The sequence below is a fragment of the Xiphophorus couchianus genome, chromosome 22 (genome assembly GCF_001444195.1).
Source record: "Xiphophorus couchianus chromosome 22, X_couchianus-1.0, whole genome shotgun sequence".
Classification (NCBI taxonomy): domain Eukaryota; kingdom Metazoa; phylum Chordata; class Actinopteri; order Cyprinodontiformes; family Poeciliidae; genus Xiphophorus; species Xiphophorus couchianus.
Genome location: NC_040249.1, coordinates 6,386,107 through 6,408,156, shown reverse-complemented (window position 1 = coordinate 6,408,156; position 22,050 = coordinate 6,386,107). Strand labels below are relative to the sequence as shown.

The window sequence follows — 22,050 nt, the reverse complement described above, 5'->3', positions numbered from 1 at the left end:
GAGAAGGAAGGTTTTTTCCCATATTAAACGTTTTAATACAGATGTGGCGTTTCTGCAGGAGACTCACATCAGGAGCTTGGACGGGGGTCGTCTCCTGGCTTGTTGGAAGGGACAATGTTTTCACTCCCATTTTCAGGTTAAGGCACGAGGGGTTTCAATACTGATCAGCCAGAATACTCCGTTTGAGGCTGATAATGTGGTGGCTGACAAACACGGCAGGTTTATTATTGTAAGTGGGAAACTGCACGGCACTCTGGTCGCCTTGGTCAATGTTTATGCTCCTAATACAGATGATGAGAATTTTTTTAAACAACTATTCTCTTTCCTACCTGACCTCAATAAATACTCACTGGTCCTGGGGGGGGATTTTAACTGTTGGCTGAACCCAACTTTGGACCGCTCATCCCTTAAAAGTAATGCCATAAGCAAATCTGCATCAGTCATCCAAACCTTTCTATCTGAGTACGGGCTGTGTGATGTGTGGCGTACTTTAAATCCTGACAAGAGGGAGTACTCATACTTTTCACATGTACACAAAACTTACTCAAGAATTGATTATTTTATTGTAGATTCTAAATGGTTGCAGCAGATCCGTTCCTGTGACTATCATAGCATAGTAATCTCAGACCACGCCCCACTCACTTTGTCCATGTCCCTTCCTCACTTCCCTTTAAGAACTGGACCATGGCGTTTCAATTCAACCCTATTGTCTGATGAAAACTTTGTGAAGTTTATTCAGGATGAGATACGTTTCTTTTTTGCCACTAACTCCTCCCATGAGACCTCCAGCCTTGTGGTATGGGATGCTTTTAAGGCCTACATTAGAGGCCAGATTATTGCCTACTCAGCCAAAATTAAAAAACAGTCCACCTATGAACAGAACAACCTAATTCAACAAATCAAAGAGGTTGATATAAAATATGCTCTGAATCAGTGTCCTGAACTGTTTAAAAGGCGTGTTGAACTTAAAACAAGGCTTGACCTCTTGACAACACACTCAGCTGAACGCCTGCTTTTACACAGCAAATCCAAATTTTATGTGCATGGCGATAAACCTGATAAACTATTAGCGACCATGCTCAAGGGCTCTAGGGCAAGGCAAAATATCTCTAGAATTCGAAAACAAGATGGCAGTATAGTCACGGATTACAAACAAATTAATGATGTATTCAGGGACTTCTACGAGGAGCTCTACAGCTCACAATCACAGACCAATTCCAACAGGACTGTTGATTTCCTGGCTAAACTTCACATTCCTGTTATTTCACCAGAACTTAAGAACAAGTTAGATGAACCCATCTCCCAGGCAGAAGTCTCCCTAGCAGTAGCCTCAATGCAGTCTGGCAAATGCCCGGGACCGGATGGTCTCCCCTCTGAATTTTTCAAACAATTCTCAGACTTACTCTCTGTGGAGCTCAGCTCCACCCTTACTGACTGTTTTAAACAAGGGTCCCTTCCTCAGTCATTTTATGAAGCTTGCATCACACTTATTTCAAAAAAGGGCAAAGATCCAGTGGAATGCACCTCATACAGACCTATCTCTCTCCTAAATACAGATGTCAAAATCTTAGCCAAAATTCTTGCCCGTAGACTTGAAACTGTTTTACCATCGGTTATTTCAAAAGACCAAACAGGCTTCATTAAAGGTCGGCACTCATATTTCAATGTTAGAAGGCTGCTTAATATCATCTATTCCAGCGCCTCAGATTCAGATGAGTGTGTTGTCTCTCTGGACGCTGAAAAAGCCTTTGACCGGGTTGAGTTTGATTATCTTTTTGCGGTCCTTAGCAGATTTGGCTTTGGAGGAAACTTCATTTCATGGATTAAACTATTATACCAGCAACCATCTGCCACGGTTCGTACCAATTTTCAGACCTCAAAACCTTTTAAATTACAAAGAGGCACCCGTCAGGGCTGTCCTCTTAGTCCCCTGCTGTTTGATCTGGCCATAGAGCCCCTCGCCATTGCACTTAAAACCAGTAAAGAGATTTCCGGCATCTGGAGGAATGATATGGAACATAAAGTGTCGCTTTATGCAGATGACCTTTTACTTTTTGTTTCCAAACCATCAACCTCATTGCCTTTTGCTCTCGATATATTTAGCCAATTTGGTCCGATTTCTGGGTATAAGCTGAACCTCACCAAAAGTGAGCTTCTCCCAATAGGTAATAAAGCCAATATGTCAGATTTAGCCAATCTACCGTTCAGAATTGAAAGACAAAAATTCACATACCTTGGTATCACAGTGACAAAAAAACATAAAAACCTGTTCAAAGAGAATCTGATTCAACTGTTGAACCAAGTGAAGGGATCCCTCACAAAGTGGACACCCTTTTCCATGTCCCTTGTGGGACGTATCAACTCAATTAAAATGAATATACTACCCAAATTTTTATACCTCTTTCAGGCATTACCCATTTTTATTCCCAATACTTTTTTTAATGAGCTAGACTCAACTCTCTCGTCTTTTATTTGGCAGGGTAAACGCCCAAGGCTTAATAAAGTACAACTCCAAAAACCTAAACAACTGGGGGGATTTGCCTCCCCCAATTTCCGGTTTTGTTATTGGGCCGCCAACCTTAGATGCTCAGTGTTTTGGTATTTCTACTACAACCGGGGTGACTGTCCTGACTGGGTGGCTATGGAGTTACGCAGTGGTAACAATATATCCATCCCTGCCTTGCTCTGTTCCCCACTTTCACTCGCTTCATTTAACGCCATTTCAAACCCTGTAGTGAAACACTCGCTGAAAATATGGGGCCAATTTAGGAAATACTTTAAACTTCATGACTTCTCCCTCCTGAGTCCAATTGCACTTAACCATTTTTTCAAACCATCTGTTCAGGATGGGGTGTTCCTAGAGTGGCACCGGAGGGGGCTTACTTATTTTAAGGACCTTTTTATAGAGAAGAATTTGGCATCCTTCGAGGAACTCAGCACTAAATATGGTTTACCTAAGTCCCATTTTTTTAGATATTTGCAAACCAGAAACTTTATTCAGTCTCACTTATCAGGCTCAGCTTCTCCACCAGAGCATACACTGCTGGAAACCATTCTATTGTTGAACCCAACTCGTAAAGGGCTGGTTTCATGGCTTTATAATAAAATGTTGAGTACAAAAGGGTCCTCCTCACCTGAACTTAAAACTGCATGGGAAGAAGATCTGAATATGACTATACTGGATGAGACATGGGACTCTATACTTAAACTGGTGAATACAACATCTCTGTGTGCGCGCCATTGTCTCATTCAGTTCAAAATAGTACATAGAGCCCATCTCTCCAAAAGCAAACTGTCTCGTTTCTATCCAGAAGTCACCCCATACTGCGACAAATGTAAAACTAGCGTAGCCACACTAGTTCATATGTACTGGTCCTGCCCCGCTCTTGGTCAGTTCTGGACAGATGTTTTTCGTACGATGTCCGGGTTGGCCGGGGTGGTGGTAACACCTGGCCCCTTCTTGGCTCTCTTTGGGCTCAGTGGTGAGGGGTTGCCTTTACCAGCCTCTAAACGACGTGCCCTGGCATTTTGCTCACTGATAGCGAGGCGAACAGTTCTGACCAGGTGGAAGGGTGCTGCTCCTCCAACTCACAAGCAGTGGCTTTGTGACCTCATGTCGTGTTTGAAACTGGAACGGATTAGATGTTCTCTTCAACACGCAACTGGTAAATTTGAAAAAACATGGGGAGCCTTTCTTGACTCATTTCAAAACATACAATAATGCTCCAGATTAATTAAGTTAATTAATTTTATTAAGATGTGTTCCATTCCTGTCAGGGATAGGAATGTAGTGGGTGGACCTACTGGGCAGTGACCTGGGTGGGCTAAATGGGATTACTTTGGAGGGATTATTTTCTCTGTGTGTATTATTTTATGTATGTGTTAGATACACTTTAACTAGATACACTTCTTCGTATTCACAAATTGTATGTGTTAAAGGAAAAAACTCAATAAAAAGACGGTGATTAAAAAAAAAATCTGATTATTAGACCTTTGCTGATGAAAATAAGATTGGTGGATAACATCGGCTTCAAATTTAAGTATCAGCCGATCACACATTTCCCGAAATTAAGAAAATAGGGGCCGATTTATCGTAGCACACCTCATGGGAAGAAAAGTGATCTAAAGGAAGTTAATGTCCTTGTTTTAGAGAATAAAGTGATAAAATATAGTTTAACGGCACATGAGGTGAAATATTAACATTTTAAAGATTAAATAGTAATCTAACAAAATCTATGCTGAGAACATTTATGTTTAGATTAATTTAGCCTTAAAAAAGCTAATTTAGCAAGTGATATGAGCAAAATTTACTCTTTAAAACATTTTTTTCTACTATAGAGTCATATTGTCGTGTATGAATATATATAATCAAGCATTAAACAGCAACACATTACATTCTAACATGATCCGGTACTCAATTCATTTACACTTTTAAAAGCTACAGTGCTCTGTCATGTAGCACTCATTTATCATTGCTTGTTCACACTGAACTGACTAAATCATGTGTGTGTGTGGGGGGAGGAGAGGAGTTTGCGTACGTGTGTGTTTCAAACAAAGCTCTGCCTTTACACATCCTGAGGACAGACAATACCAGTTGTGTCTGGAGCCACCATTGTCCACCATGCTGGCTCTATCTTAAAAACCAGCATCGATGGAGCTCTGATTACCTCCAGTAAAGCCTCAGACAAAAATCAGCACAACAACAGTCTTGTACTGCATATGTAGAATTATAAAGAACATTTTAAAATGTTATAGTAAACAAAAACAAGGCTTGTTTCCAAGACGTATAAATCTTTAGAACTTTAGATCAAAATTGTTGATTAAGATGTTGAAAACAAGACGAGTCAACCAAACAAGCCGAAGTTAAATAGGAAGACGACGATGTTTGGTTGCGTACTTACCAAAGCAAAACTCTGCTTTGGGCCTCTGCTTGGTGGCATCACTGACCTAAAGATGGATTAAGTACAAAGTTTCACCTTCGTATATAACTAAACTATTTTAGTGAAACTGTGTTAGTGTAAAGAAAGTTTCTGAATCTATATTTTTCCTTTACCTTAGAGATGTAGGTGAGCTTGAGTGAACCAACACAGTCTGTACCGATGGGCAGGTTCTACAGAAGGAAAGCAAAAAGAGGAATCTTTGCATTAACATGCTTAAATAAAAAGTACAAAAACACAAGACTAATGTTGATTTAAGTGATGTCACAATCTGTTTGCAAATGTCGATGCAGGATCACATAATCTCTAAACCAATCGGATCAGGAGTTACCGACAACTCCCAATCTTTGTTTTTTTGTAGACCTTTAAGCATTTTTAAGTGGCAAATCTTTAGAAATCAAGATCTAGTTTTTGTACGTGTCTTGCAAAACGGTATTATAGTTTGGGCAGGTTCTTTTATGGGTCAAATATGGGTGTTCTGCAAAGAAACAACAATCGGCCAATGCCGATTGTATCTACTCCCGCAAAGGTCTGAAAATCAGCCGCTGTCCCCTTTCGATCTGCCGTTAGAGGGCTGACTGCCAGACCCGTCCACCAGGTCACATCTGCATGTGCGTGGTTAACATTAGTCACCCATCTGTTGCCAACTTAGCAACTTTGTTGATATATTTAGTGACTTTTCAGACATAAAAAAACAAACATTGTTATTGTAAAAAATCAGTCAAAGTCAGGCTTCCCATTTCCACCACAGGTGAGCTTGGTGCACTTGTAGTAGAAATGATCACTAAATGCCTCCTAAATGAGAAGCAGCTGCAAGAGACAGGACCAACTTCTACAACCTCTACATTGGAGAACCTAAACTGCACATCTGGATGGATCAGAACGCAGAAAAATAACCACATTGGATCTAAAATCAGCAGGTAATTTACACTTTAAGGACAAGGAACGCTCGCTTGAAGACAGCAAGGTGCACATTTTTAACAGGGAGGACAGATTGTTTGAGAGAGGAGTGGAAGAAGTCCTCTATATTAAATGTAAAAAGACAACAGTAAATAGAAAATTTGGCCTCAGATCAGCTTCCGTCTTTCTAACACCTTCTCTGCAGGTCGTCATGTCTCCCCAGGTGGTTTTTCAGCAATTCAAACCTTGGAAAGTGTGACCAAAACAACTCACATGAAATCATTAGAGACATGTTTGGATCATCGGGCATCAATGAACCAAACACTGAGTTGAGTGTGACTCTCGTAACAGTGGCTCTACTCCTGTGATTTTTCTAACTTCAACTCATGAGCCTTTTACTTACACCGACATTGTTCAGCACTCAATAAGCCTCTTGGTTGAGAGGTGAAACATTGTCAAGAAACGAGAGAAGTTCAGCTGCCTTTACTTAAGCACTGGAATATGTTAAGAGACAAATGATCAAAAAGTCAATTAAAAACAAACTGGCTAACTGAAATGCAAACCGCAGTTGAAAACGGCAAAAGCAAGATGTGAGTTGACTGAAGACTTTAGCTGTCAAGAGTTGAGTCAGAAATGTCTTTAAAAGCAAAATTATAAAGCCGTGCAAATTTTTCGGTAACATGTCGTCATGTTGTGGTTTCTTAATTTAGTAGACTGCTGCTGCTACAACACAAGAATAGCATCTTGACGTTGACCTTTAAAAAAACCAAACATGTACCGCTGTCAGAAAAAGGAAGAACAGAAGAGGCTAACAGGAAGGACACTTTAGTTAAGTGTGGTACCAAAGAAATGCAGTGTTATTTCACACCTTGAATCAGACATATGTATGTAGCAGATATACGTTTTAAATAACATAATACAAACATTTGGGAGTGACTCAGTTAGAGTCCTAAATTGCAAGAGATGGAGAATCTGTGTAGGGAGCTCAAGCTTACAGCGATGGCAAGGAGGCTTTTTCTAATAAAATGTAAATAAAACCTTTTTCTATTATTATTTTTAGTCATAAACATAAATGATTCATAAACACAAAAAGAAAAACAATCAACAAAGGTGACCAAAAAGGGCAGAAGGATAATGTTTCTAAGTCTAACCCTAAATTTGCAGGATTTAACAAATTACCTTCGATATGAAAAAAAGACCTCTGTCCAAAGTATGTGTATTTATTGAGTTATGTAACCATTTAAAACGTATTACCACATTTTCTTTAACAATATTTTCTAAAACAAATAGTGACGTAAATATTTTTCTCTTCATGCTAGCATTCCACAAATGAGCTCCTATTTTTAGCCTTTAGTCTTAAATTGTATTAATGTTCTGGAGTATTAAATATTTTTGAACATGCTTTAGCAAGGTTTTTGATTTTTCAAAAACATTTTATAATAAACTATGTCTTTAAATTTATAGATTGAAAAGTTTATATATTTAAATTCATTTTAAAGACAAATTATCATTAAAGATTCGTTTTTTAAAATGACGCTCATTTTACATAGTTTTTAAAATTTTTGATGGTTGCCTATAAATCAAGAAGGTTTTCTTGAAAACTTATTGGTTGAATGGAAACTTTATTTAATCAAGTATTAGACTGCAATTCCGACTTGGTCAATGCCTGGCCTTAAATTTCTGATTGGAACATTTCTAATTGTTGAGGTTGAAGTTTTAGCTGAAAATAGATACCTCATAAAAATCTCTGCAAAGCACGACTGTACAGTTCTACACAACTTTACTTTGGCTGCACGCCATTACCATCGTTTTTACTGCCTTGCTCCGTTACCGAAATTAGGAGATTCAGATTTAACATCATTAAAATTTTAACTTTTGTCAACCTATAAAAAGAGAAGAACTTAATAATTTAGCATTTCTCATGCACTGCATCATTTAGGGAAACATTGCATGGCAAGGCTCTGACAGATACAAAGCAGATCAAAACCAGCATGAGCGCACACACACACACACACACAAAATAAATAAGTAAAATGAACCTCACATTTAAAAAAATAAAAAATAATTTTAAAAAAGCAGGAGTGTAAGTGAATTACAGCGGTGTGGGCCAACAGCTAAAACCCAGACACGCTGTTTGCCCTCAGTTACTCCTGGGCTTAAAATATGTGCTTCCCAATTCTGTCAGCTAGAATTACATAATTACAAGTTCTCCTGCCCTCGTGAGGCTGCCAGGCGATGGAAACGTTTACCGTACTTAATTCTGTGCTCATGATGAATGAGAGAGGTTGGCTTTAAGTTGTTTTCAGCTGCAGGAAAGCTGATCGTCGCCTCAGATAAATGGCACATGGCATTCGGCTGCTTAAAATGACCAACGCTCCATCACCAGAAACCTTACAACAAACTGCAGCTGCATGAACTGCTTCTTTTTCTTCTTCTTCTTTTTAAACCATACTCATTTCTTCAAGATTAAAGGTAAAGAGCTAAGCTAACACCAATAGCTGCGCTTACCTGAGGGTTATCCATGAACCACACCAGGCTCCCCTGCTGTGTGTCCAGGATGAAGTAGCGTCGCAGGAACTTGCCGCTGTTCTCGTTCTCCTCGATGTCCAGGAAACCACAAATGCGGTTCTGTCGGTCCACATAAGGCATCTCGCCGCCGGGACATTCCCCGGCCTCGTCGGGCCGGGAGCGGAGAAGGAGGAAAGGGGGCGACCGGGATAGGGGAGAATTCCTTCGGGACACACAGAGAGAGAGAGAGAGGGAGAGAGAGAAAGAAAAAAAAGAAAAGAGTGGAAGGAGCGATTTGTGAGGAGGGAGAGGGTGGTTGTATTTCTCCTTCCTTCGTTTTGCATCTACTGTGGTCTCGCTGCCACCTGGAGCTCACCAGGCACCAATCAGCCAGCAGATCATGTGACACCAACCACAGCCCGCCCTTTTATCCTTTTATATCAGCCTCACCCACTCTCTCGTCGTCTTTTTTTTTTGCTCCCCTTTGGCCTCTTTTTTTTTTCCTGTAACACTGTCTCTCTCTCTCTCTCTGTCATACTTCCTCCGCTCCGTCGCTTGCTCTCTCTTTTTTTTTCTCCCCCCTTTTTCCTTTGCAGTCGGCTCCTTTTTCACTTTCCGAGCTCTCTCCTCCCAAATGCTCACTCATCTGATTTGGCAAGCCTCTGTCCAACCCCTTCTATCTACTCCCTGCTTCAGCTCAGCACTCACTTAAGCATAGAGAGAGAGAGAATAATAATAAGCAGTTAACCTGGTAAGTCACATCCCTAGGGGAAAAAAAACAAAAAAAACCTTTGTATGTTGTTTATCAACAAAAAATATGATGCTCGAAGTGTGCAACTGCTCACATCTCAATGTCAAAGCTCTGTGTGGGTGGGTGCCGAGTCACTGTGGACATATTGTCGCATCAGCCTGTTTAAGCTGTTGTCTTTTTGGAGACCAGGCCTGAAATATGGGACTGATGTGTGTCGGTGGAAGGCAGAAGATAAAGGGGCTCTTTCTCCGCAACATTATGTGCGCTGTGTGGGCGGACAGGGAGAGATGGTGGTGGTGGTAGACGGGCACAGAGGGGACAAAAGGCTTAGTTGTTATGCATGGACTCTGGGCTGTGAGCATCTCGGCGAGTCCCTGCGTGCACCAGAGTCGTCCCGTTTGACACTCAGGCAAGAGAGAAGGGGCCGCAGTAAGAAGCAGCTATCTCAGCACAAAACGAATACCGACTGTCACGAGCGAGGCGGCCGGGCTGAGTAAGGGCTCCTGTGAATCCAGATGCTAGGGGCGGATTGCGGTTACGAAACGAGTTAATAGAGCACCCTGTGAGTGAATGGATAATGCTGACCAGGTGTTTAAGTTGAACTTACTTTCTATAAAGGTGGATTCTCTTTGCACTAAAGTAAGATTTTGACTGAAGCTCAACAAGCGCGCTCCCTGAAGTCGGAGCCAGGAGTTTGATGTGCAGAGTGGCTGCCACTCGTGTAAAACATGTTGAAAGTTGCAGGTATGACCATAGTTGTGATTGAGATTTTACTAACAGGCTTCTTTTGACTGGAGGTTATATTAACATTTTGGAGGAGTCCAGTCAAAGTCCCCGACCTGAATCTGATGATGAATCTGTGGGGAAGCTAAAGTTTAGGGTGAGGGGAAAGAAGCCTTCCAACGGCAAAGACCAAAAGATAATCATCACAATTAAAAGGGTATAAATTAGGGCTGGACGATAAATAGATTTCATAGATTAATCTAATTTTTGGTTTTCAAGATTCATCTGGACATCGATATTGCAAAACAGAGCATTAATGCCTGCCTGGTAGTTGAAATGCTGGAGGCTTCAAACTTCAGTAACATGGCAAATACGTTTGGAGAAGACGATTCCTAAGAAGTCAAAAAGGCAAAAGTTACAGTGTTGCTGGGAGGTATTGGATCTCTGAGGCAGACGGGCAGGAAAAGCCTCAGGACACCAACAAGCAATTACACAGGCTGGCTCCACATCACACCCAAAAACAAATCTGGTACAAAAAATCAAAACTATAAAGTACCAAACTGTGAAGGGGACTGGCAGCAACCCCCCATTGCAGCATTATATGAATTAGTGGCCACATTTCACCAAGTGGTGTTAATTCAAGAAGACTTTTTGCTTTAAAATAATTTATAATTTGAACACTCAGATTGAAGGTGACAAAACAAGCCGGTCACAATCCATGGCAACCTACCACGCCAACTCTAGCTTAGCAACAAAAAATAAGATGGAAATATTTTGTTTCATTTGAACAAGTTTCATTTTCCAAAGTGTCTGCTTTGTGAAACATTATTATGTAACTTACAATGTCTTGTATTTTTTTTATACAGACTTACAGTGCAGACGTGGAGTTCAGTTTAACAAACCCCATTATTTATTCATTACTAGCTATAAATATGACCAGCCTTAATTTTTTTTAATGCCATTTTGAGACTCGGTCCTCTTAACAAAAAACAGGTTGTTGGTTTCCATGGGCCCCACTAGATGTGTAGGCGACGGTGGTTCTTTCCTCCGTCTGACCCAGGAAAGAGTTGGTGCTGATGAAGCAGCCGCATTTCGGGGTCAGTGTTTGCGGTGGTGGGGACAGAAAGAAAGCATCGATTTAGAAATGAAAGCGGTTTGGTGGAAAGAAAAAAAAAAGACCCTTTCTTTCCATTTAAGTCTTTCACTTTCTATTTAGTGCACAATCATTTAATGAGTCTTTTCTAGATCAGAACTACAGCCACTGACCTGATCTTAAATCTGAGTTATTTTCACACATCTCAGTTTTCTATTAGAGTGAAATTTGAAAAGTCTCACAAAGTAAGCTAGTCCAAATTTGGCTGACAGGGAAAATGGATCAACTCTGATCTCTGGCTGATTAATTGGTATATATAAATATTTCCCATGATGAAAGATGTCACTGCTGTCAAGAATTTTTGTAGCCATGAATAAACAGAGTTTCTGTGGAAAAAGTCTCAGTCATTTTACCATAGCATTAGGCATACACTCAAACCATAGCATTAGGCATACACTAATGCATTTTTCTGCTTTCTTTCTACAAAGAAGGCTTCTTTGCAAGAGACATTTTTAAAGCAAAAAAAAAGTTTCTTTAACAAAAGGAGCATGAAATAAAACGCATTTGAGAATATAAATCTGCTATACACACACATATAGTCTAACTTGGAGATAATGCTTCAGGAGTTGTTAAGACATGGATTTGATCAGATTAGTAAGTATCTTGTTTCCACCCAATTGTCATGTATCAAATTCTTTACTAAAGGAACCCAGCCAAGAAAATGTTTGACAACCTGCTTGGTTGTAGCCACATTTCAGACTCCAGGTGAAATTCATATTTATTTTCATGTCTTTTGTTAAGAAAAAACCCCACAAAAACATAACCCATTTTTGATACTTCTAGTCTCTCATTATGGGCAAACTTAACACTAAACTTGTTTTTGAGTTACCAACAACAACAAAAAAAAATAGTAGTCAGGGCTTATTTGGTGATACTTTAGAAACAGTGTTTAAAGGTATTCCTAAAATCATCACAATATTATGTATTACATAGAAATACTTGGCTATTTTAAAGGCACTATCCAGGCGTGTATTGCTGTAGATGTTCACTGAGAGTAAAAATAGAGGTCAGAAATCATCCATTTTATCAGAAATGGATGATCTATCCATCATATAACTTTTTTGAACTGCTGCAGTTCACAAAAGTTATATGATGGATAGATCATCCATTTTATTAGAAATGGATGATTTATCTCCACTGCAGCAGTTCACAAAATATGTTTTGTTGTTTCTGTAATTACGGTACACAAAAAGAAATCTTGCTCCTTGTGTGTTTTTGGGTTAGTGACATCACAAGAAGCACATGAATCAAGCTAATCAGCTGATTCTGGAACACAATGTTATGGGGGAACAACACATTTCTATATAGTTTCCAAATCATTCGAGTTGCATTTCAGTATCAACCGTATGTGTTTGATCCAAAATGTGGCTCTAATGCCCAAACCATTACTGCTGCTGCTGCTGCAGTGGGTGTTATCAGCTGAAGCAAACATTGACAATTATCAGGTTCAGAGATTTAGCTGGTATCAGTCTGTTTATGTTTCTGTTTGTACATATTTGCAACTTTTAAAGTGAGTAAATATCATGTTCTGCGGATCGCTTAGAAGAGTTCCTGATTTACCAGCGAAGCGGCATGGCACCGCAATCTGAACTGATTGATTCCCCCACCCCTCCCTCACTATAAACCTGTTCTGTCCTGTGGTCATCTTTGTGTAGAAGAAGCAGATGATGCAGAAACATCACTGGGATCAGATCTTGGTGATTTTATTACAAGAGGGCTAATACGGATCACAGAAGATCTGACAGTAAAATCTGGCCATTCTTTCCAAAAAAACCCCCCCAAAAAAACAGACAATCACTTCTGAAAGAGAGATCTGATTAAAAACTAAAGCTCCACCAATCGGAGTTTTGTGGTTGATGAACAACCCTATTTTGGTAAAGCTTTCTACAGCCAATGTAAGGTCTGAGAACCTGTGTACATTTTGTACTCTGTTAGTCCAGGCTTCTTGTTATCTGTACCTTCTCCAACATGACGTTTTAACACTTCAATGATACTCAAAGTAGCTAGTCTTGAGTCTTTTTCTCTTAACAGAAATGTCCACACTGAAGAGGGTTGTTACCATGCTAAGTGGTAGCATGGTGGGTTATGAATTTCAAAAAGATCTGATTTTTACCTTTCTAACTTGCTATCACTAGCAGACCATGGTGAATGTGTATTTGGCATCAGAACGCCTCTCCAAAAAAGCAAACAACAACAACAAAAAACACTAAAGAACAAATGAGGGTGTAGCAGAGGCAATTTACTGTGAAGGCCTTGCTCCCTGGAGGTCAAAGTGCAGGAGTAGAACAGGTGGGTTCAGTTCAACTTTCTGCCCATAAACCACTTTTAACAGCGCAGATAAGGCCAGCAGGTTTGACTGCCATCACAAAGCTCCTTCCCGTTGATAAAAACAGTCAGAATGTCAAAGTAAAAATGAGTTTTCAATTGCAACCAACAAAAAGACTATCTGTCCGTGAGTTTACCAACCCAAACGCACGAAATAGCATTAGAATGAGAGTGAGCTAGTCTTGGTTAACATTTGACCATTTTAGATTACCATAACCCACTGAACAGTTGTGTTAGCAACAAAATGAACAACCAGAAATAGTCCAGGTTATGTTAGCTCTCTAGAAACAAGCTAAATGACTCACAAAATACATCTAATAGTGTAAATGTCCCACCTTAAAACTATTGGGAATCTGCTGAGGGAACTGCAGCTTAACGCGGCTAATAGAGATGACTGGGGTTAGCCAGCTTCGTAAAACATTAGAGGAAAACTAGCAGGGAAAAAAAATCTCAGAACCTGTTAAGTTAGTGGCTTTCCATATGACGAAAAACATAGTTTACCTCCCAGCGTTCAACTTCCTACCAAGCGGACGCAGTCTTGGGGTTGTTTGGTCTGTCCTCCGCGCCGCAGCCCTCAGCCCATCTCAACAGATCCAGAAGACAACAGTCATACTGCTGCTCCAGGATGAACACAGATCGTCTGTTGCGAAGATGTTCACTCTGAGTTTGACTGCGCTGGATTATAGCTGCGACCTAACCGGAATGCATGTGGATAAAATTAGATCTTACAATATGAGTGACTTATAAACGTCTTACTGTGACCTCGCTAAAATATTAAGTTGTTCAAGTTTCAAGTTTTGAGACACTGTAAAACTGTGCTATATTTGAATTTTGTATGACATTGAATTATTTTTTCCATCTCCAGAATTTTTTTGTAATATGTTGCATTTTTTTTATCTATTTTTTTTTTCATTATGATTTGTTGAGATACTATATAATTTTAAGATCCTAATTGAAAACAAACAAAAAATGCAATGTTAGAAAGATACTTAAAAAGGATTGGAGTGAGATATCTTCAACCTATTTTTCGAGCAAACGTATGAAGGGCAGAGTGGCAATTTAGCGACCCCTAGTGTTTAAAATCTGAAATCACATTAACTTGTCTTTTTTCTATAATTTTGCTTTCACATTCTTTAACTTAGTCGATATTTTTAGATTAATCAGTAAAAGTACTTTAGTTGATTACACAAGTTTAAAAGTATGATGTTATAGATCAGGAATTAGGCCGTAAGGAAAATTTTCTCCCACCATTTTTATTTTTTTGTAACTTCTGAAACTGCGGTCTTAAAACACAAGACAAACCAGTTAAAGCTGTTATTCGGTAGCTATTTTGTTTCACAGGCGTCGACAAAACAGGAACGTATATCAAGTTTGCAGGGGAACGAGAAGGAGGGGCCCCCGCTTAGGCTCCTACATGTTCATAAAGAGAAGTTTCACTCTGCTGCACCTCTCCTAGCGGGCTGACAGAGGACTCGACGATGGAAGATGAGGAAGGAGACACATACCCAGAAATGAGGCGCTTTACTCAGCTGCTGCCCTTCCCCAGACACCGCTCCCAAAGTGACACCTCAGGATTTCGCTCCAGAGTGTTGTTCAGGCTCCGGGGAGCCCGCTCAGGTAGGAGACGACGCTGCCTGACCCCTGGTTCCGATACCAATAGCAGACTACATTGTGCTCGAAAAGGTCTGGTGCATCTATTTGAACAGGCCCGTTACTGTAATATTTTTTATTTACACCCCTGTGTGGCTGATTTTACACTTAGATTTTCAAGTGTTTGGTTTTTCTTTTTAGTTGACAAATCAAATGTCTGCTAAAGCATCACACCTGCAGTAACTTCAACACATCCGACTTAAAGCTTGTGGGCTCTACAATTGTTTTCTTAAATTATAATGAGGATGACACAAATAATGAAACTTTAAACAAACTGACTGAAAGACACCACTTATGGGCATTTTGGCCCTTATTTGCAGCAGGAGACCCACTCAGGGTCCAGTGGCAGGGTATCAAAATGGCTTCAAAAAGACAGGAGGACTGCACCAGCGGTATAACGCCTCAGCCATTGTGGTAACCGCATATTTATCCTCCCCGTCTTTCTCAAATGTCAGTGTGACAGTTTTTGCAGCCTGCTGCCCATGGCTGCATAGAGCACATACCTGCTTATGTATTGACAGTGGTTGAAACCACTTCCTATCAGCCAGCTCCACTACTTTAGCCTCATTCTGCATGAGTGCACCCATTTGCCATCACTACTGGTGGGCTGATACCATAATAACGCACTGCTTTTTCTAAAGAGATCTTCCATGTTCTGCGGTCTGATTAATCCGTTGTAGCATCACTGTCATGCGGAGGCTTGACTTGCACAGGAAGTATTGAGTGTTTATGTTTCAACTGTAATTACAGGAAATGGTTGCTGGAGTAGTTAGAAAACTGGAAGTCCAAAGCAAAATTTTGCTCCTTACGTCTACAACGTCATAGTTTGAACTTCTAGTGTATAAAGAGCTTCAAAGGCCTTATATTAACTCTTCTGTATCTCCAGATACAGTCCCGTGAAGTTCTTCATAGATATGAAGATATGAATATCCGCTTTACGTACATATGATATTTCCTGAGAGGGAGACCAAAATCTATTTGGAGCTGAAGTTAAAATACTGGTGTTTTACCATCATTTTCAAAATTATGATCGGTGTTACAAAAAGAAAACAGAAGAGGGAGCCGTTTCACCATTATACTCAGTGATCCGTTTGGAACTTTGCTAAAACTGCTTATGCTTACAAGTGTGACTCAATAAATTTGACCATCCTCTAAAAATGTATTTAATTCAGTAATTCAGTTCAAGAGGTGAAATGTAATGTATCGCTTAGTTTCACTTCACAGATTGCTATATGTGAAGCAATAACAAAATTAAAAACAAAATCCTCATGGTTGTGTGATCCATAAATTAAAATTATTGTTTTATATTTGTATGTAATATAAAAAAAATATTGATTTTGGCCTTTCATTTGTTGTACAACTAGCAGAAATCAATTGATCTGTGCAAATATAAAAGTTTAATTTTTTTACCTGACGTCCCACAACAACTTTCACTGATGTTATGCGCAGACGACTCTCCTTAAAATGAATGTTATCACAACAGTTTGTAAGTTGAACGGATGTAGTTCTCTTATGTATAAGAAAAACATGTGAATATCACCAATTGTCCATAAAAGTGATTTATTGAGGCCAATAAATCTCTTTAGTAACTTTGATTGGATTATATGAACGTGAAAGCTCCTTGGATATTTTCATAAAGCAACTTCAACTGCTGCACTCGCGATGCAGCCTAAGCAACACTAATCACGCTCTGACAACTGCACAAGATAATAAAGCAAGGCAACAATATTCTGTGTGCATTGTAAAACCAGTGTTTGCATTAATTTTCATGTTTTCACTTATGACGATCAACCTGGCAGATATGGCCTTCAGCTGATCTTCGTTTGTAGCAGATTATCCTCCAGATGGATGTATAAAATAAGTGGATGAAAAGACAAGGGAAATAGGAACAAAGGGAACAGAAAGCATCGATTCTTAACGAGATAGATGGAAGTCAAAGAGCAGAAGCAAAAAATTAATAGTATGTGGTGATTAAGGAGGAGGAGGAGGAGAGGGCTGCAGACAAAAAGACAAAAAAGTGGCATCATCTTGCTGGGAGCTGTCCTCCTTTCGGGTATCCTTCCCAAAATAACGCTGATTACAGCCCCTTTGAGTCGGCAATAACTACTTGTTAAAACATTGAGTTGTACAGATAGCAGCTCTTTACCCCTCACTTCCCACACACAGACTATCCTTAGCCTCTGCTGTGGCTTCTGTTAAAGACTCAGAAATAAAACTCTGCTCTGAAAGAGAAATGCGGTTATGAATGCATGAAGTTTGAAACACGTTTCAGCTAGAAATCTTCCATGACTAGCCGTCGAGAACATTTACATCAGACGTGCATCTGAAAGCTGATTTTAATTGACACTCTGAGATAAAATCGAACTCAACATTTCCTATTTTAGATAAGTTAGGTTTAATAGAATAATGAGACAACATATTTTTTCACATTTTTTAATTTCTCAGGTTTGCCATTGTTGTTCAGCTATTTGGGAAACACCCACATGATGATGTCACGGCTTTGTAAACTTCTCTTAAAGTGAAGAACACTTTCGGATGCGTTTTAATGGCACCACCTTCAAAAACACAACACTTCCTTTTGTGACAACTGGACCTCTAAAAGTCTGGTACATCATTGGTATTCATTTCCAAAACATACCAACATGTCAACACATCATTGTCAACATGTCAACGTCAAACACCAACATACAAACATGGGCTGAAATATATATGGAGAAAAAAGGGAATCTTGAAAACCTGCAATATCAAGTAGTTATTAAAAAACATAGTATTTGCCCGACCAAAGGATTGTGCAACTGAGTTGATTAAGATAAACATGTACTAAATGTGCATGTCTATTTGAACAGTTTGTTGGGAGCAGTGATTGTTATATAGTCTTACAGCTGCTGGAAGAAAGGATCTATGGTAACGCTCCTTATTTTGGTGACGGTGATGAGCCAGTTGTTGCTTCTTCTCGCTCGTCGTGTGTCGCTTCGTCGGACTTCTTAAAAAGCCAAAGTCTCACTTATGCCGTTCGTTTCCCCTTCCATCTGTCTATCAGTAACTCTGTGGTTACTTACTAAGCCTTTAACTCTATTAATATTTGTAAAAATGCCTCAGCAGCAAACGAGCAGGATGTTAACTCTACTCAGCCCCTCTCTGTAATGATGTGTTCGTAGAGTAAGTGCGTGTTTGTACGTAATGGAAATGCCATGCTGACATAGTGGGTTGATCTGATATATTGGTGCTTAGGAAGATGAGAGAAAAACAACAGCTTTGGGTTGTTTAGATATTAGGAAATCGGTGAAGAGGTTAAGACGAGAGAAGGTCAAATAGAAAAACAATTGAAGCAGGTAAACTTGAAGTATATACAGTATATAGAGCAATTACACTGACTAATGAAAGGGAAGTAGCTCCAAGCTTTACTGCATATAGCTGCTCTTATGCAGTCAATAACCTAATGGTTGTGTGGACATTATGTCTGCTTTACTTTAGACAGTGAAACAGTGTTCACGTCAGCTCTCTATCACCCACACACCAGCCCACACACTGAAAAATCAGCTTTTTTTTTTCAATTGTCTAATACTAAAACCACCACTCACAGCCCTCAAAACTCACTCTAACGCTGACTGCATTGAGTTTGGTCCATGTAATTACTGTGAGTTCCAATGAGACGGGACCCTATCGAGGTTTGAATATGTCACTGTATTGGGGTGTGCGAATCTAAAGTGGGCATTTTGAAAAAAGTCTCTGCAACATTACAGATTTCTTCAGTTTTTACTTTTTTATCAGACAAAATCTAAAGATCAAACAAATTCATATTTTATACAAAGACAACTTGAGAAAATTTAAAATATATTTTAGAAATGATTATTCAAGCAACTTTCAAACCCACCTGCTCTTGTGTGAAAATAGCAATTTAACTATTAACTGCATTTGTTTGGTTCAAATTCACCAATCAGATTACACACTGGCCTGATTACTAGGAGACATGTGAAATAAAAAAAAATGACTTCAGCAGTACTTTTCTAATTGCATGAACCGTGCTAAAAGAGCTCAGAAGGTAACACTTTTTGATCAAATCAAAATCAAGACTTTGACTTGATTTTGCTTTAGCTTTAGCCCAAAGCTAACCACTTTGGGCTAACGCAAAGCGATTAGCCCACTGTCAGATTCTCCTTTTGGTTTTGTGATCACAATAAGCTGGAAGGTCTCAAATTTCTTCATCAATACTACACCCCCAATGCACCTTGGGAGACCTCTCTGACACTGTGAACTCTACCAGCTAATATGGAATTGCAGAACAAATGTGACATAATAGAAAGTGCAGCTGCCCACAGAACATTGAGATCGTATAATTTTCCAACATACCATCTGATCTGAAAAATATGTCAGCAAAATATTTATAATTATTATGTGCAATCTGGTGCACATAATAAGCTGCTGAGAACGGTCAGCAGCTTAGATTGCGTTTAAAACACGAGGACAGCCTCCAGGCAGGCCAGAGGAAGACAAAACAGAGCCCAGTGTTGTCTATGGGGTTTTCCCCTAGCAGGAATCCCACACGTTTTATGCAAATTAATTCTGTAAATTGGGTTATGTTGTTTTGCAAACCTGGTTGCATGATCTGAAAGAACAAAACACACAGAATGTCTGCTGGTCGAGTTGTATGATATGAAAATACATAGTGAGAGGGGGGCTGATGGTTGCAGAACTGTGATCTAGAAAGATGCTGTTGACAAAAATCTGAAAATAATCACAAAGCAAGTTTTAATCCTTTGTATCTCCAGCCAACAAGAGCCACAATTCACACCTGGATACCAAAAGTACTCCAGCTTTGCAGAAGGACAACCAAATTACTGCAGATCTCACAAGCCTCAGTTAAGATCAGTGATCATGATTCAACAAAAGAATAGAGACTTTGTAAAAACTTCATTCAAAGACCAAAACAATGCTAGCCAAAAAATGATTCACCTCACATCTGCCAGAAAATACCTTTAGGAGGTTATGTGTCATCTTACCTCTGGCATAATACCAACACAGCATTTCAGGATAAAGAACAGCATATCCACAATGAAACATGGTACTGTAATATTCTGCCCAGTGTTGTCTACTGAATGTGAATTTAGTTATTCGAATTCAACTGTTTGTTATGAAACGGACCATTAGCCAATGCTTTACTTTCTTGGCTAGTCAAATCCGTTCTATTGCATATTTGAATCAATAATAATTTCCAACCAACATGTATGAAAAAATTACTGACTTAGCTTGAAACCATAAGCCACTATGCCAGGTCAAACCCATAACCCAAACTTGTCGTGTCAAATCAAACTAGAACTGGGTCGTCAATATATGAGCAAAATAGCCCTGGTGGTATAGTATTTCACCCAGCAGTTTTTAAGATGTTTGTGTCAGAAGGAAACCTGAAAGCAACCATCTGTCTGGTCCTCTGATTTTTCTTTGTGACACTTTGAGGTTTGTGTCTCCCCCCAGAGTCTCTGAACATTGATTAGTTGGTGTTGCAATTTGTGCAGATGTTGTGTTGATCTAATGTGTGTTCAGCGTGTGCTGTGTTTATTTTTTGTCATGGAGGGAGCCATAGTTCTCAGATATGGCCTTATTGTGTTACTATGCAACAATCAGACTAAAAAAACACGAAAGAGGTTTCATTTATGAAGTAAACTGTCAGCTAATCTGGTTCAAAACGATACCTCAGAGGTCACAGCTAATTTAATTACAATAAGAAAACAAGTCAACAGTGACCATCTGAAAACAAAATGTCAGAACCTGATTGGTGCATTTTGGCTGTCATATTTAAAAGGTTCTTGGATATATTTATCATGCAGAGCTCACAGAGTTAAGATCGTCTGTGGTTTCCATTAATGAGTTAATTGCAACAAAACGTCATTTGAAAAGCATGGACTTTTAAACATATTCTTTTTTAGAAGAAGGATCTTATTGTGTAAAAAGCCCCTGTTCTGAAACACTCTTTCACTCATCTTTTACAACAAAACAAATTGAGCCAGAGTATTTTCTTTTTGTTTCATCAAAACAAAATCAAACACTTGCAATAATCAAGTTAAATTAAACATTGCTTTTAGCCGATACATTTGAAAAATATAAGAGTAGATGGCGGTGACGCTTTTACATTTTCTCAAGCCAAATCGACAAATTTTGAAGTATTTTATTGGGTTTTGTGATAGGCTGACACTGACAAAGCAGTGCATTGTTGTGGTGTAGAAGAAAAATTATACATGGTGTTCAAACTACTTTGACATATAAAATCTCAAAAGTGTGAGATGAATTTTTATATCAGCTTTTTTTGCGATTACAGCCGCACACCTTTTAGCACAAGTCTGTACCGCTTTTACACATCCGAAGCTCAAAGTCGTTTCAGCTTTTGGCTCAGGTGTTTCGCAGCATCAGACAGGTTTTCTTCCAAGATGGATGCATTTTTCTCCATCCATCTTGATATGAACTGACCAGCTTGAAAACAAGGTATTGTTTTCCTTCCACCTTTGCTCTACGTTTTTTTTTGATACACATTGAAGTTGTTTGCTTCAAGAAAGTAACATTAACCTCGTGGTGCTCCTCGGGTTATGTGATACACCTCCTCCACCCCTGAGAGTGTCTCATTCTCCCCATTCTTTTTGGGATTGCATCGGTTAGAACAAAAATACGCAGAGATGGAGCCACGAGTAAGTAGGAAAACCCTTGACATTCAGGAAGATGGACAGAAAAGCAGGATGAGACGAGGGTGGGAAGGAGAGAACAACTGAGATGGAAACAAACATTAAGTTTTAATGCTCTTCATCTGAGCAAGTGGATGGAAGGAGGAGACACAGGCACACAGTGGTTGGAAACAGTGAGGGAGGGAGGGAAGAGTGATGGAGGAGGGAAGTGGAGAGAGGCAGAGGGAGGGGAAAGAGCACAGGAGACGTAAGGAGACAGAAAACAGGGAGGACGGCAAGTCAGTGGAGGGTGGGAGGGTGGCAGAGAGGTCGTGTGTGTCGGGAAGAGGCAAGGATCAACTCGCACTCCTCTTCATATTCCCCTGTAGGATCAAAACATGGAACATGACGGTGAGTTTCCTCTTTGTATTCTAAAAAGTAGCGTACTTCCCT

General features: G+C 39.5%; 2 protein-coding genes across 17 annotated transcripts in view; one reads left to right on the top strand and one right to left on the bottom strand.

Annotated features, from left to right (window-relative positions):
- Nucleotides 1–13,932, bottom strand: part of LOC114137438 (pleckstrin homology domain-containing family A member 1-like) — a 28,348-nt gene extending 14,416 nt beyond the window's left edge. For 8 of the 11 annotated variants that reach the window (XR_003593989.1, XR_003593991.1, XR_003593990.1 and 5 more), the window contains exons 1-4: nt 13,799–13,932; nt 8,346–8,568; nt 5,054–5,110; nt 4,902–4,947 (exon numbers count right to left, since the gene is read on the bottom strand). Coding sequence is in view for 7 of the 11 variants with exons in the window: in XM_028006003.1 (XP_027861804.1) it covers nt 4,902–4,947; nt 5,054–5,110; nt 8,346–8,486 (244 nt within the window). In the remaining 4 variants the exon portion in view is untranslated. Of the gene's footprint in view, nt 1–4,901; nt 4,948–5,053; nt 5,111–8,345; nt 8,865–13,798 lie in introns of those variants that run through there. The other 3 variants (XM_028006009.1, XM_028006005.1, XM_028006002.1) reach the window with 3 other exon arrangements.
- An 804-nt stretch (nt 13,933–14,736) lies between these two features.
- Nucleotides 14,737–22,050, top strand: part of phactr2 (phosphatase and actin regulator 2) — a 50,146-nt gene continuing 42,832 nt past the window's right edge. Inside the window, exon 1 of one of the 6 annotated variants that reach the window (XR_003594161.1) lies at nt 14,737–14,914. Coding sequence is in view for 5 of the 6 variants with exons in the window: in XM_028007172.1 (XP_027862973.1) it covers nt 14,776–14,914 (139 nt within the window). In the remaining variant the exon portion in view is untranslated. Of the gene's footprint in view, nt 14,915–21,914; nt 22,009–22,050 lie in introns of those variants that run through there. The other 5 variants (XM_028007172.1, XM_028007173.1, XM_028007174.1 and 2 more) reach the window with 5 other exon arrangements.